The 14,764-nt window shown below is 59.1% G+C and overlaps 3 protein-coding genes across 4 annotated transcripts; 2 read left to right on the plus strand and 1 right to left on the minus strand.

The window, feature by feature from the left end:
• Positions 1–537: 537 nt before the first annotated feature.
• On the plus strand, positions 538–1,775 carry LOC129007167 (interferon-induced transmembrane protein 3). Its single transcript, XM_054437636.2, has 2 exons — positions 538–894; positions 1,461–1,775. Exons 1-2 carry the CDS (start codon positions 649–651, stop codon positions 1,611–1,613), a joined length of 399 nt encoding a protein of 132 aa, XP_054293611.2. The 5' UTR covers positions 538–648; the 3' UTR covers positions 1,614–1,775.
• A 1,041-nt stretch (positions 1,776–2,816) lies between these two features.
• IFITM1 (interferon induced transmembrane protein 1) lies at positions 2,817–6,939 on the plus strand. 2 transcript variants are annotated; one of them, XM_063670615.1, is made up of 3 exons: positions 2,817–5,343; positions 5,661–6,019; positions 6,586–6,939. In XM_063670615.1, the coding sequence occupies exons 2-3, from the start codon at positions 5,834–5,836 to the stop codon at positions 6,775–6,777; spliced, it is 378 nt and encodes a 125-aa protein (XP_063526685.1). In that variant the 5' UTR covers positions 2,817–5,343; positions 5,661–5,833; the 3' UTR covers positions 6,778–6,939. The 2 variants fall into 2 exon arrangements, with proteins under 2 accessions (XP_063526685.1, XP_054293612.1); XM_054437637.2 differs by having other exon boundaries at positions 2,817–6,019.
• Positions 6,940–12,580: 5,641 nt separating this feature from the next.
• Positions 12,581–14,101, minus strand: LOC129007169 (interferon-induced transmembrane protein 3-like). The gene is made up of 2 exons (XM_054437639.2): positions 13,462–14,101; positions 12,581–12,895 (listed from the first exon to the last, which is right to left on the minus strand). Exons 1-2 carry the CDS (start codon positions 13,705–13,707, stop codon positions 12,743–12,745), a joined length of 399 nt encoding a protein of 132 aa, XP_054293614.1. The 5' UTR covers positions 13,708–14,101; the 3' UTR covers positions 12,581–12,742.
• Positions 14,102–14,764: the final 663 nt, after the last annotated feature.

A 14,764-nucleotide genomic window follows, 5' to 3' on the forward strand; every position in this document is an offset into this window, starting at 1 on the left:
GCAAGCTCCGCCTCGCCGATTCACGCCATTCTCCTACCTCAGCCTCTCGAGTAGCTGGGACTACAGCTGCCCGCCATCACACCAGGCTAATTTTTTTTTTTTTGTTTTGTATATTTAGTAGAGACGAGGTTTCACCGTGTTAGCCAGGATGGTCTCGATCTCCTGACCTCGTGATCCGCCCGCCTCAGCCTCCAAAAGTGCTGGGATTACACGCGTGAGCCACGGTGCCTGGCGGAGGTGAGGGCTTTGGGGGAACGGTTGTGGGGCCTGGAGTGTGGAGGCATCAGCACAGGCCTGGCAGGAGCCCTGAACCGGGACAGTGAGGTCCTGCAGCTGCTGGCCTGGGGTGTGGAGACTCCCAACACAGGGGAAGTCTCCAGGACCCCCACACCACTAACAAGATGAGACTTGTACTCCCGTGGGCTCTAGAGAGGAAGCCCCTCTTAGCCCTCAGCCCTTCCTTCCTCCCTATCCTAAAGTAATTTGATCCTCAGGAATTTGTTCCGCCCTCATCTGGCCCCGGCCAAATCCCGATTTGACAAATGCCAGGAAAAGGAAACTGTTGAGAAACCGAAACTACTGGGGAAAGGGAGGGCTGACTGAGAACCATCCCAGTAACCCGACCACCGCTGGTCTTCGCTGGACACCATGAACCACACTGTCCAAACCTTCTCTCCTGTCAACAGCGGCCAGCTCCCCAACTATGAGATGCTCAAGGAGGAGCACGAGGTGGCTGTGCTGGGGGCGCCCCACAACCCTGCTCCCCCGACATCCACCGTGATCCACATCCGCAGCGAGACCTCCGTGCCGGACCATGTTGTCTGGTCCCTGTTCAACACCCTCTTCATGAACCCCTGCTGCCTGGGCTTCATAGCATTCGCCTACTCCGTGAAGGTGCGTATGGCCCTGGTGGAAATCCGGGGGGTGCCGGTGAGCCTGGGGCTCCACCTGCCCAGATGCTGCCTGGGGTGGGGACTTGTGTGTCCCTGTGAGTGTGAGTTTGTGTGCACGTCTGTCCCGTGTGTGCCCACGGCAGTAGCTTTGTCTGTGTGATCTGTGTGTGTGTGGCTTGGGGAATCTGCCCAGTGCAGGTCTAGGAGGAGGCTCCAGGAGGCTGGCTGGCTGGCTCAGAGTCTGTCCCTGGCTATCCACTAGCCCAGAGCAATTCTCCCTACAGCCCAGTAAGAAATTACACCCTCACCTTCCAGACTGGCCCCCAGGCTCTCCCAGAAAGTGAGAAGGGAACTCACAGGTGACTTCACCCCATGGTGGGGAGAACAGCCTGTGCTGGGGCCAAGGCAGAAGGAGGATGAGCCCCGAGGCTCCTGGAGAGTCTGAGCCCGGGTGAGGACGGGGAGGAGGTGGTCCCTGATCTCAGGGCGGGGAGGAGCCAGGGGGAGCCATAGCACGCGGCTCTCAGCTGGGGGATCCTGGTCTCTTCACCATCTCCTCTCCCCCAGTCTAGGGACAGGAAGATGGTTGGCGACATGACCGGGGCCCAGGCGTATGCCTCCACCGCCAAGTGCCTGAACATCTGGGCCCTGATTCTGGGCATCCTCATGACCATTCTGCTCATCGTCATCCCAGTGTTGATCTTCCAGGCCTATCAATAGATCAGGAGGCATCATTGAGGCCAGGAGCTCTGCCCATGACCTGTATCCCACGTACTCCACCTTCCATTCCTCGCCCTGCCCCCCGGGCCGAGTCCTGTATCAGCCCTTTATCCTCACACACTTTTCTACAATGGCATTCAATAAAGTGCACGTGTTTCTGGTGCTGCTGCGACTTCACCTGGGGAGGGGTCCTGCTGAGGGTTCGGAGCGTGGTTCTGAGACTGAGCAGGTTGGTCAGCCCCTGCACTGTCCCTTCCAGCCTCTGTGCAGTTCTTGGGGATGGGGCAAGTGCTCAGGCCTTCTGGTTTCGGGCCTCCTGCCGTGAGCAGCAGCTGGATCCAGGACCCTGGGAGGAGTTCCTGTGTCCTGCACGTCTCAGCTCCGACTCAAGGTGAGCTCTTTTCGGGAACGTCAGTGCTGAGTTCGGGACACCCTGGGCCCAAGGCCACGCTCTCGGCCTGTCAGCAATCCAGGCTGTCGGCTCAGGACAGAGGGAAGGGTTAAGCCCCCAGTAGGGCCAGGGAGGGGTAAGGTGGCACCGGCTCCCCAGCTGCTCCCAGGCCCTGCTCTGTGGTGCTGAGGACCTGGCTTTAGTTCCTCGGGGTGGAGGGAGCACACAGCTGCCTGCCTCCGAGCTGTCTGGAGCAGCCAGTCCTGCAGATGTGGGCAGCTCAGGCCCCGTGGGAGGGAGGGGGCTTTGTGCCCAGGGCAGCAGCTGAAGGAGCCCCGGGCCTCGCAGCCCCTCCTGGGTGACCAGGTGCTGCTTCGCGGCGGCTGCCCCCTCCAGTCCAGCGGGTATCGGCCCGGCCCCCCCGTGGTGGGGGCAGCACAGGAGAGTGGAGCGACCCTCCTCGAAGGGTCTGACGCCCCGGACAGAGACCCCCGCCCCGACCTGGTTACAGCTCCCTTCCCGGGTTCGGTCTCCGGTGTGCGCATGTGGGGTGCCCCACGGGCGGCCGCGGTAGGAGCTGGGGTGGCCATGCGCGCCCCCGCCCCGCCGTGCACCCCCGACTCCAGGTCTGGATCTACTCGCCCTCCCCACCCTTATCCGCCCCCAGCCCCGGAGCCGCGCTCTCACCCCAGGGGCCGCAAGGGCGATGGACGCAGAGGAAGCGCCCTCTTCCCCTCGGGGTCTCCCGGAGGTGAGTCCCAAAGGGGGCCAACTCCGAAGTGGGTCCCGGGTGGGAGGCGCGCGGCCCCGCCCGGCGGGGAGGGAGAAGCGGCGGAGGCGGGAGCTCAGCGGCGCCCCTGGCGGCGGCCGGCGCAGGTGCAGGTCCCGGAGGAGGCTCCGCCCGCAGCCCAGACCCCCGCGGGGTGGGCGGGACGCGGACCCTGAGACCCGCAGCGCCTGACCGGGGCGGGAGCCCCTCTCCTCCCCCTCGGGCACGTCCCCGGCCGAGCCTTCCCGCCCTCCTCTGGGGCTCCCACCTCCCCTTCACCCGCGGGGGTCCCGATTTCCGCGTCTCCTGGGCCCCTCCCTGGGCAGGGGGTGCAGCCGGAATCCAGGGGTGACCTGCTGGAGGACTTGGTGGCCAGGGAATCACCGTGGGAGGCCGGTCCTGTGACCCCATAATGGGTTCTCTGCGCTCCTGGACGGGCCCATTGGTCGCATCGGGGCAGGGGAATCGCAATAAGGAGAATGTAATTCATGCAGAGTCCGCTGCGGGGGAGACCGGAGTTTTATTATTACTCAAATCCGTCTCCCCAAAAACGTGGGTATCCGAGTTTTGAAGGATGATATGGTGGGTAGGCGGCCAGTGAGTCAGGAGTGCTGACCGGTCCGGTTGGAGATGAAGTCTTGGGGAGTCGAAGCTGTCTTCCTAACCCTAACCCAGTTCCTGGGTGGGGGCCACAGGACCAGATGAGCCAGATTGTGGATCTGGGTGGTGCCAGCTGATCCATTGAGTACGGGGTCTGTAAAGTATCTCAAACTCTGATCCTAGGTTCTACAGTAGTGCTGTGATCCCCGGGAGCAATTTAGGGGCTGGCGGGGTCAGAATCTTACCTCCTCCAGCTGCATGACTCCTAAAACATAATTTCTAATCTTGCAGCTAATTTGTTAGTCTTGCAAAGGCAGTCTGGTCCCTAGGCAGGAAGGGGGCTTGTTCAGTCTTGATCTGTAAACTGTTTCTCTCCAGATTAGTTTAGGCTAAGCCCAGGGATGCGCAAGGGCAGCTTGGAGGTTAGGAGCCAGGTGGAGTTGGTTAGGGTCAGAACTCCTTCACTGTCATCATATTCTCAGCTATGACTTTTGCAAAGGTGGTTTCAGTTCCATGCCTGCCCCTCAGAATCCTGTCTCCCTCTTGTGCCCTGCAGTTTCTTCCTCCCTAAACCGTCCATGGTTTAAAGAAGCTTCCAAAATACCTTCCACAGGAAATTCAAGCCCCACCCCACTCCGCAGTGACGTGTGGCCTTTGATAGGAGGTCACAGAGCCTTGTGGGGAGTTTGTGTAGGCAGCCCTCGATGTCTCAGAGCAGGCTCTACCCACATCCACCCCTGGCTTGCCGGGACCCAGCCATAGTTTGGTCTAAGTGGCCTGGGATGTGGTTGGGCTGGCGGCGACCTGTTGAGGGGTGGGTGGAGGGTGGGGGGTTGGTGTGCAATTTGGGGAGGCCCAGGAGTGACTCCAAGCAAGGGCGAGGGCTAGCTCTTTTTTTTTTTAGCTGCAATGGGTAGGGAGGGGCTGATGGTTCTGGAGCTCGGTGTTTGAGATGTTAAGTCCGCTGATGCTCCTGGCTGAATAAAGGCCAAATAAAGCCCTTTCTTTCCTCAACTCGATGTCTGAAGGTTTTGTCTGTGGCTCGTCCTGGTACAATTTCTAACGTTACCAGTAATTTTAAAGCTAGCTTATTAAAGATTCTACTTAAGTCACATGAACGTGAAAAGCATTTAGGCTTATTATTTAATTTATGAGTACTCTTTAAGTGTAAGCTAAATTTGGTAACTTGTGGCCAAAAACACATAACGAAATATGTGTATGTGCACATACACACACATACACACTCAAGCAAAAGTATGGCTTTTACTTCAGAACTCTAGCTATGAGATAGTAATACAAATTCATTGGTTTACACAAACAATAAAAAGAAATGGTTGGATGCAAACAGTGGATTTTATCTCTGTAGAAAAGTAACAGCAGACTTAAAGCAGGCAGAAAAGAAAGCAGAAAAAGAACTTAAGAACATTATATTAATAATTGCGGGCCCACCTTCGGGCTCTGATTTTTCCTTTATGTAATTTGCAATTTGTAATTCATGATCCTTGTGCCTGAGGGCTCACTCCTGCTACTTAGTCCACAATTCCCCGTCCCTGTGAAGGCGCACCCAGGCCTGACAGCCCCAGACTTGGCTTTGCCAGCCCTCCAGGTCTCTCCTGCATGGCTAGGACCCAACGCCTAGGTCATCCAGCACTCACCCCAACCAAAGCCATGGGAAATGCTGGGACCCGGGAGGTAGAGGGTGGCACATGTGTGCCCTGTGCGCCGAAGCTCCCCCGTCAGGCCCTGGAATCCTCCCTGTGTCTCAACACACTCCCCTCTGGGGAGTCACTTCTCCCCAGAGTCCCCGTTCCTGGGCCTGGAGGGCTGCTTTGGGGCAGGAAACTTTGGCCACCAGACCTCTGACCTGCACCAGGAGACACTGGGAGGTTTAGCCCCCAAACCCGCACAGAGCAGGACTGCAACCTGAGGAAAGAGCAAGGATTTCAGGAGAGAGGCCTGTGACAAGTGAGGTGAGGGCTTTGGCGGGATTGTCCTGGCGCCTGGAGTGTGAAGACCCCAGTGGGGGCCTGGCAGGGGCCCTGAAACGGGACAGTGAGGTCCTGCACTTGCTGGCCTGGGGTGGACAGAACCCAAGCCTGGGTAAAATCCCCAGGGCCCCCTAAACCCCACACTTAGGAAGTCACTAGTCCTGACTTCAGTTTCTGATGAGGAAGCCCCTCCCCTTCACCTTCAGCCTTTCCTCCCACCCTTCCATAAAGTAATTTGATCCTCAAGAATTTGTACCACACCTCATTGGTCCCCGGCTAATTCACCAATTTACAAACAGCAGGAAGGAAATAGAAAAGAGAAATACACACTTCTGAGAAACTGAAACGACAGGGGAAAGGAGGGCTCACTGAGCACCGTCCCAGCATCCGGACACCACAGCGGCCCTTCGCTCCACGCGGAAAACCACACTTCTCAAACCTTACTCAACACTTTCTTCCCCAAAGCCAGAAGATGCACAAGGAGGAGCACGAGGTGACTGTGCTGGGGGCACCCCCCAGCACCATCCTTCCAAGGTCCACTGTGATCAACATCCACAGCGAGATCTCCGTGCCCGACCATGTCGTCTGGTCCCTGTTCAACACCCTCTTCTTGAACTGGTGCTGTCTGGGCTTCATAGCATTCGCCTACTCTGTGAAGGTGCGTATGGCCCTGGGGGAAATCCGGGGGGTGCCGGTGAGCCTGGGGCTCCACCTGCCCAGATGCTGCCTGGGGTGGGGACTTGTGTGTCCCTGTGAGTGTGAGTTTGTGTGCATGTCTGTCCCGTGTGTGCCCACGGCAGTAGCTTTGTCTGTGTGATCTGTGTGTGTGTGGCTTGGGGAATCTGCCCAGTGCAGGTCTAGGAGGAGGCTCCAGGAGGCTAGCTGGCTGGCTCAGAGTTTGTCCCTGGCTATCCACTAGCCCAGAGCAGTTCTCCCTACAGCCCAGTAAGAAATTACACCTTCACCTTCCAGACTGGCCCCCAGGCTCTCCCAGAAAGTGAGAAGGGAACTTACAGGTGACTTCACCCCATGGTGGGGAGAACAGCCTGTGCTGGGGCCAAGGCAGAAGGAGGATGAGCCCCGAGGCTCCTGGAGAGTCTGAGCCCGGGTGAGGACGGGGAGGAGGTGGTCCCTGATCTCAGGGCGGGGAGGAGCCAGGGGGAGCCATAGCACGCGGCTCTCAGCTGGGGGATCCTGGTCTCTTCACCATCTCCTCTCCCCCAGTCTAGGGACAGGAAGATGGTTGGCGATGTGACCGGGGCCCAGGCGTATGCCTCCACCGCCAAGTGCCTGAACATCTGGGCCCTGATTCTGGGCATCCTCATGACCATTGGATTCATCCTGTTACTGGTGTTTGGCTCTGTGACAGTCTACCATGTTATGTTACAGATAGTACATGAAAAACGGGGTTACTAGTAGCTGCCCATAGCCTGCAACCCTTGTACTCCACTGTGCAATGCTGGCCCTGCACGCTGGGGCTGTTGGCCCTGCCCCCTTGGTCCTGCCCCTAGATACAGCAGTTTATGCCCACACACCTGTCTACAGTGTCATTCAATAAAGTGCACGTGCTTGTGATGATGCTGTGACTTCACCTGGAGTGGGGACCCTGCTGAGAGGTCCCAGCCTAGTCCTGAGACAGCCCAGTGGTCAGCCCCTGCACAGCCATATCCCTCCTCTGTGAAGCTCTCAGGGGAGCAGGGATGTGCTCAGAATTTGCTGGTTTCCGCCTCCTGCTGGGGGCAGCAGCTGGACCAGGACCGTGGGGTGGGCGTTTCTCTGACACCAAGGTAAGGACACACTGTCCAAAATACCTTTGGGCCAGGACAACCTGCCTCTGAGCTGGCTGGAGCAGCTGGTCTTGCAGATGTGTGCAGCTTAGGCCCTGTGGAAGAGGCAGGGGCTTTGTTCCTAGGGTAGCAGCTGAAGGAACCTCAGGGCTGCAGCCCCTCCTGGGTGATCCAGGTGTGCTGGGTCCTAGCAGCTGCCTCCTCCAGTCCAGCCGGCATCTTCCCTGCTCCCCTGGGGTGGGGGCAGCCAGTGGCCCGAGGGTGGGGCGGACCCCCCCGCGCTGTGGGCTGACGACACAAGCCGGTCATACCCAGTGACTTTTCCACCAAGTCGGACGGAAACTCTGAAGTCTGAACCCAAACGCAGCTGGGCCTCCTGGGTGGAAGAGTTCCTGGGGACAAGGCAGGGCCTCATTGTGACGGTGGGGGTCCTCCTCCCACGGGTGCCTTGTCCCTCGGGGGATTCTGGCTCTCAGGCTGCCGGCAGTGGGACCGCGACGACAAGCCCCGCCTGCCTTCCGCCTCAGCCGGCGGTACTGAAGGGCTCTCCCGGGGCCTAACTCGGTGCCGACATTGCTAACTGCCTCCAGCTCCCCCCGCCGCTCACCCTGCGGCGCCCTCTCCCCGGGGGTTCCACTTTCGCGAGCGTGACCAGGGAGTGAAGCCGGCTCGGGGGTCCTGGGGAGTGAGGGGCGGGCCCGGCGCCGCGGGATCAGGGAAAGGCACTCGCTCCGAGGCAGCGAGGTCGGCGGGAGCAGCAGCCGGGCCCGGGGAGGAGGCGCAGCCAGGTGCCCAGGCCCAGGCGCGGGGCGCGCGGGTGCGGGGACCTTCCCCAGGCGGGCAGCGCTCGCGAGGGCCTGGGAGGGCAGCTTCCGACCGGGAGCCCCGCGGGAGCTCGGGAAGAGGGTCCCGCCAGATGGAGACCCCTCTGGCGCAGCCAGCGAGGGCCCCGGGATCCCGCAGTCTGGAAATGTGACGGGAAGTCTGAGGCATCACGAAGGCGGAGACGCAGGGCGCGTCGTGGGTCCTGGGTGCCGAACGCCAGCTCGCCAGGGCCCAGCAGCGCGGCCAGATCCCGGTCCCCACGCGCGTCGGGGGTGCGCGGGCCGCGGGGAGGTGAGAGGCCGGAGCCGAGAAGTTTCCCAGACAGCACCCGCGGGAACAGAGCTGGTCGGCCTGGCCGCTCCTCGCCGCGGACTCCTCGGGGTCCCCGTGGACAGCAGCCCCTGCCAGGCCTGCAGCGGCCTTGGGCCTCTCCTCCTCTGCAGGGGAGACTCCGGCCGCGGGCTCTGGAAAAGGGCAAGACCAGGCACGGCGCAGGTGCTCTCTGTCGGGAGAATGCGGCCACACGGGCTGCGTTCACAGCGGGAGAAACCCTCCTGGGAGGGACGGGGAGGACGCTGAGCCCAAGGCGGGAGGCGCCGGAGGACAGACGTGCCCTACACGGGGTGCCGAGGGACCGGCCAGGCTGACCCCGGCGTGGACAAGTTTGCCTCCCAGAGGCCGGAGATTGAGAGGAGAAGGGACCGGCCGACTCTGGGTGCAGCGTGCCTCCTCACCGGGCGGGTGTGTGCTGCGGGCATCCATTTGCAACCGCTGGAGGGGACTTCCTGCCCGCGAGGGCATTGCAGTAAAGAAAGGGTTTGGGAGGCGGAGGCTGCAGTGAGCCGAGATCCCGCCACGCACCCTATACTGGGCGACAGAGAACACTGCGTCTCAAAAAAAGGGTTTAATAAACCCTTTCTGTCCTCTTGAGCTGAGTCGCCCCTCCCGGGTGGGGCCACAGGAGCTGTCAGGTCCAGGGGGAGCCATGGGTGTCAGGCACGCAAAAAAAAAGGGAGGGGAATCTCAAAAGGCCAATCTTAAGCTCTAAATTATGTGGACGAAAAGAGTCGAACTCTGTAAAATATTTGAAGAGATTTATTCTAAGCCAAAATATGAGTGTCCGTGGCCTGTGACGCGGCCCTCAGGAGGTCTTGAGAACATGGGCCCAAGGTGGTCGGGGCCCAGCTTGGTTTTATACATTTTAGGAAGACATGAGGCATTTAAGAAATACATTGAAAAAAAAAAATACATTGGTTTGGTCCGGAAAGGCGGGACAACACAAAGCTGGGGGGTGGGGGGGCGGTGCAGTGCCCCAGGCTACAGGTGAATTTAATCCGCTGGTTGACGATTGAGTCATTGAGTTTGTCTAAAGACCTGGGATTGGTAGAAAGGGGGTGTTCAGGTTAAAATAAAAATTATGGAGACCAAAGTTCTTTTGAAGTCTTATTATAGTGGCTGCCCTTAGGGACAATAGATGACGAATGTTTCCTATTCCTAAAAGGTGCTAGACTGTTAATCTCTTCAGGATTGGGAGGGTCTGGAAGAAAAAGATTTAGCTATGTTAATAGAGATTCTTTACAGCTGCAAATTTCCCCTACAAAGAACAGCTTTGCTGGGGCCATTTCAAAATATGGCAAAGAAACTTGTTTTGGGGTAAAATATTTTTATTTTCTTCCTCATATCGTAATGTTCTGCCAGGGCCAGGTTGGAAAGTAAATAATGATATACTTGGTTAAATAAAACCCATCTGATGAGAATTTATGGTTTGTAGGGCATGACTCCCCAAGCCCCTTATAGGTAGGAATTTGGGCAAGACAAAAAATCAGAGTTTAGTCCTCAATCATGATGAGCCGCTGAGTTTTGCACAAAGCCTGTTGTCATTTAAACTATAGCCTAAATGTCTCTCAAAGTCAGCTTGGCCCCAAAAACCAGGAATAATTAAGGGAAAGGCAAGATGGGGGTGGGTTAGCTCAGCTCACAGTTATAATAATTCTTCTCAGTGATATTGTTACAGCAGGTAGCTCCTCCGGCTTGAGCAGGACAGGAGAGCGCTTCCCACCCCCAACCAGGAATGTCAGGCGACCCCTCAGGTGATGGTCAGATGGTTGTTACACTGTTTCTCTAAAATAATAATTGTTAGCAACCAGCGCCAAGGAAAGGCAGTCAGTCTCCCAGTAGATAGAAAAACACCTGAAACGTGGTCAGCAGCTTCCCAGTAAGATCTCAGGAGCTGGGTGAGTGGGCTCCAGCATGCGCATGAGGAGGCAAAACGGCGGGGTTTAACTGGTGTATGACCTTCGAGGACCTTTCAGCTGGGAAGGGAAGAAGGCCTCAAGGGAGCATGCGTACAGCTCCCCACGTTTTTAGGGAGACGGATTTGAGTTATAATAAAACTCCGGTCTCCCCCGCAGCGGACTCTGCATGAATTACATTCTCCTTATTGCGATTCCCCTGCCCCGATGCGACCAATGGGCCCGTCCAGGAGCGCAGAGAACCCATTATGGGGTCACAGGACCGGCCTCCCACGGTGATTCCCTGGCCACCAAGTCCTCCAGCAGGTCACCCCTGGATTCCGGCTGCACCCCCTGCCCAGGGAGGGGCCCAGGAGACGCGGAAATCGGGACCCCCGCGGGTGAAGGGGAGGTGGGAGCCCCAGAGGAGGGCGGGAAGGCTCGGCCGGGGACGTGCCCGAGGGGGAGGAGAGGGGCTCCCGCCCCGGTCAGGCGCTGCGGGTCTCAGGGTCCGCGTCCCGCCCACCCCGCGGGGGTCTGGGCTGCGGGCGGAGCCTCCTCCGGGACCTGCACCTGCGCCGGCCGCCGCCAGGGGCGCCGCTGAGCTCCCGCCTCCGCCGCTTCTCCCTCCCCGCCGGGCGGGGCCGCGCGCCTCCCACCCGGGACCCACTTCGGAGTTCGCCCCCTTTGGGACTCACCTCCGGGAGACCCCGAGGGGGAGAGGGCGCTTCCTCTGCGTCCATCGCCCTTGCGGCCCCTGGGGTGAGAGCGCGGCTCCGGGGCTGGGGGCGGATAAGGGTGGGGAGGGCGAGTAGATCCAGACCTGGAGTCGGGGGTGCACGGCGGGGCGGGGGCGCGCATGGCCACCCCAGCTCCTACCGCGGCCGCCCGTGGGGCACCCCACATGCGCACACCGGAGACCGAACCCGGGAAGGGAGCTGTAACCAGGTCGGGGCGGGGGTCTCTGTCCGGGGCGTCAGACCCTTCGAGGAGGGTCGCTCCACTCTCCTGTGCTGCCCCCACCACGGGGGGGCCGGGCCGATACCCGCTGGACTGGAGGGGGCAGCCGCCGCGAAGCAGCACCTGGTCACCCAGGAGGGGCTGCGAGGCCCGGGGCTCCTTCAGCTGCTGCCCTGGGCACAAAGCCCCCTCCCTCCCACGGGGCCTGAGCTGCCCACATCTGCAGGACTGGCTGCTCCAGACAGCTCGGAGGCAGGCAGCTGTGTGCTCCCTCCACCCCGAGGAACTAAAGCCAGGTCCTCAGCACCACAGAGCAGGGCCTGGGAGCAGCTGGGGAGCCGGTGCCACCTTACCCCTCCCTGGCCCTACTGGGGGCTTAACCCTTCCCTCTGTCCTGAGCCGACAGCCTGGATTGCTGACAGGCCGAGAGCGTGGCCTTGGGCCCAGGGTGTCCCGAACTCAGCACTGACGTTCCCGAAAAGAGCTCACCTTGAGTCGGAGCTGAGACGTGCAGGACACAGGAACTCCTCCCAGGGTCCTGGATCCAGCTGCTGCTCACGGCAGGAGGCCCGAAACCAGAAGGCCTGAGCACTTGCCCCATCCCCAAGAGCTGCACAGAGGCCAGAAGGGGCCGTGCAGGGGTTGACCAACCTGCTCATGAAAGGAGGGTCCAGCTGGGCTTCCTGGGTCCAGTAGGGGTTCAGAAAGCTGTGAAACACTCCTTTCCTGCATCAGGACTCCCTTCGGTCCTGGATGAATAGTACTGAAGATACATGCCTACAATATTCCTAACACCAGGATTTGTGCATGTTTTCTTCCTCAAGAAAGCTATAAACAGCAAAAATTCTGCTGTAGGCTTCCCTGTGTCCTCTCCCTGTCTTCCTTCCCCCCACTAAAACTAAAAGGAACGTTAAAAGCCCCTTTTTCTGCGACCAGCGGACCTTATCTATGCTCCCAATTCCAATTCCTGTGAACATACTTTGTAAAGTCCCGTGAAATCCTGTCTCCTTTGCCATACCGCTGCAGGTCATAAAGTAGATAAAATTAGATAAAACCTAAGTTGCAATTCCGTTTTTCCTCAAAATCTAAGACATGTCACAAAATAATTTACTGCCTTTGTTTCTCCCTCTGGTAACATCTTCCCACCACAAGTATTTCCCGCCTTAAAGAGATTAAAAGGCAATCACCCAAAACCAACAGTGGCTACCCGCTCGGGACCCCTTCCATGCTGTCGAAGCTTTGTACTGTCACTCTGCTCAATAAAGCCTACAGTTTTTTTCTCTTGGTCTGTGTCTCCAACACTCGCCGCGGGCAGCCGCCACACCCACTTCTTTGGTGTGGCTAAGGCAAGAACCTTTGGCATTACATTTAGTCTCAGAACCAGCAGGACCCCTCCCCAGGTGAAGTCGCAGCAGCACCGGAAACATATACACTTTATTGAATGCCATTGTAGAAAAGTGTGTGAGGATAAAGGGCTGATACAGGACGCGGCTCCGGGGGCAGGGCGAGGAATGGAAGGTGGAGTATGTGGGATACAGGTCATGGGCAGAGCTCCTGGCCTCAATGATGCCTCCTGATCTATCGATGGGCCTGGACGATCAACACTGGGATGACGATGAGCAGAATGGTCATGAGGATGCCCAGAATCAGGGCCCAGATGTTCAGGCACTTGGCGGTGGAGGCATACGCCTGGGCCCCGGTCATGTCGCCAACCATCTTCCTGTCCCTAGACTGAGGGAGAGGAGATGGTGAAGAGACCAGGATCCCCCAGCTGAGAGCCGCGTGCTATGGCTCCCCCTGGCTCCTCCCCGCCCTGAGATCAGGGACCACCTCCTCCCCGTCCTCACCCGGGCTCAGACTCTCCAGGAGCCTCGGGGCTCATCCTCCTTCTGCCTTGGCCCCAGCACAGGCTGTTCTCCCCACCATGGGGTGAAGTCACCTGTGAGTTCCCTTCTCACTTTCTGGGAGAGCCTGGGGGCCAGTCTGGAAGGTGAGGGTGTAATTTCTTACTGGGCTGTAGGGAGAATTGCTCTGGGCTAGTGGATAGCCAGGGACAGACTCTGAGCCAGCCAGCCAGCCTCCTGGAGCCTCCTCCTAGACCTGCACTGGGCAGATTCCCCAAGCCACACACACACAGATCACACAGACAAAGCTACTGCTGTGGGCACACACGGGACAGACGTGCACACAAACTCACACTCACAGGGACACACAAGTCCTCACCCCAGGCAGCATCTGGGCAGGTGGAGCCCCAGGCTCACCGGCACCCCCCGGATTTCCCCCAGGGCCATACGCACCTTCACAGAGTAGGCGAATGCTATGAAGCCCAGGCAGCAGGGGTTCATGAAGAGGGTGTTGAACAGGGACCAGACAACATGGTCGGGCACGGAGGTCTCGCTGCGGATGTGGATCACGGTGGATGTCGGGGGAGCAGGGTTGTGGGGCGCCCCCAGCATAGCCACCTCGTGCTCCTCCTTGAGCATCTCGTAGTTGGGGGGCTGGCTGCTGTTGACAGGAGAGAAGGTTTGGACAGTGTGGTTCATGGTGTCCAGCGAAGACCAGCGGTGGTCGGGTTACTGGGATGGTTCTCAGTCAGCCCTCCCTTTCCCCAGTAGTTTCCGTTTTCTCAACAGTTTCCTCTTCCTGGCGTTTGTCAAATGCAGAGTTGGCTGGGGGCCAGAAGAGGGCGGAACAAATTCCTGAGGATCAAATTACTTTAGGATAGGGAGGAAGGAGGGGCTGAGGGCTAAGAGGGGCTTCCTCTCTAGAGCCCACGGGAGCACAAGTCTCATCTTGTTAGTGGTGTGTGGGTCCTGGAGACTTCCCCTGTGTTGGGAGTCTCCACACCCCAGGCCAGCAGCTGCAGGACCTCACTGTCCCGGTTCAGGGCTCCTGCCAGGCCTGTGCTGACGCCTCCACACTCCAGGCCCCACAACAGTTCCCCCAAAGCCCTCACCTCACTTGTCACAGGCCTCATCAGCTGACATCCCATGTCCTTTCCTGGGTTTGCAGTCCTGCTCCATGCGAGTTTAGGGGCTAAAGGTCCCCGTGTCTCCTGGTGCAGGTCAGAGGCCTGGTGGCCAATGTTGCCTGCCCCAAAGGAGCCCTCCAGGCCCAGGAACGGGGACTCGGGAGCACTGACGGAAGACGGGGCTGTGGGATGCCAATGGCAGAGACCTGGACGGTGGAGTTAGGAGCCATGGCCCTTTCCCCTGGAGGCCCACCTGGGTGACGGCTCCCAGACCCGCTCCACATGGCCCAGCAGCGCCCACACTGCCCGAAGCTCTGGCTGGCTGGTCCCTGGGGCACCCTCCAGATTCCCAGGTTCTGATCATCTCTGCCTCTTCCCTGGGTCCTCACATGGGTGCCAGCTGCTTCCCGTAGTTGCCGCCTGTTTTTCCCATGAACCGGTGTTGCCTCTGAAGAGTTCCTGAGGTTACAGCCTTCCTGTGGAAACACCTTGTGTGGCCTCTGGGTTTCTTCCTGGACCCTCCTTGGCAGAGGCTATTGCGGCAAACTGAGCTGATGCTGTACACTTGGGCTTGTCAGAGGGGGCAGTGTGGGTCACGGGGCAGGAGTGTGGCCTGCAGGCCTGTGTGC

Source organism: Pongo pygmaeus, chromosome 9 (genome assembly GCF_028885625.2).
Source record: "Pongo pygmaeus isolate AG05252 chromosome 9, NHGRI_mPonPyg2-v2.0_pri, whole genome shotgun sequence".
Lineage (NCBI taxonomy): Eukaryota > Metazoa > Chordata > Mammalia > Primates > Hominidae > Pongo > Pongo pygmaeus.

Coding starts and splice junctions, on each gene's coding strand:
- LOC129007167 (XM_054437636.2), top strand. CDS start 649: ATGAACCACACTGTCCAAACCTTCTCTCCTGTCAACAGCGGCCAGCTC. Junction 895..1,460: donor CATTCGCCTACTCCGTGAAG/GTGCGTATGGCC, acceptor CCTCTCCCCCAG/TCTAGGGACAGGAAGATGGT.
- LOC129007169 (XM_054437639.2), bottom strand. CDS start 13,707: ATGAACCACACTGTCCAAACCTTCTCTCCTGTCAACAGCAGCCAGCCC. Junction 12,896..13,461: donor CATTCGCCTACTCTGTGAAG/GTGCGTATGGCC, acceptor CCTCTCCCTCAG/TCTAGGGACAGGAAGATGGT.
- IFITM1 (XM_054437637.2), top strand. CDS start 5,834: ATGCACAAGGAGGAGCACGAGGTGACTGTGCTGGGGGCACCCCCCAGC. Junction 6,020..6,585: donor CATTCGCCTACTCTGTGAAG/GTGCGTATGGCC, acceptor CCTCTCCCCCAG/TCTAGGGACAGGAAGATGGT.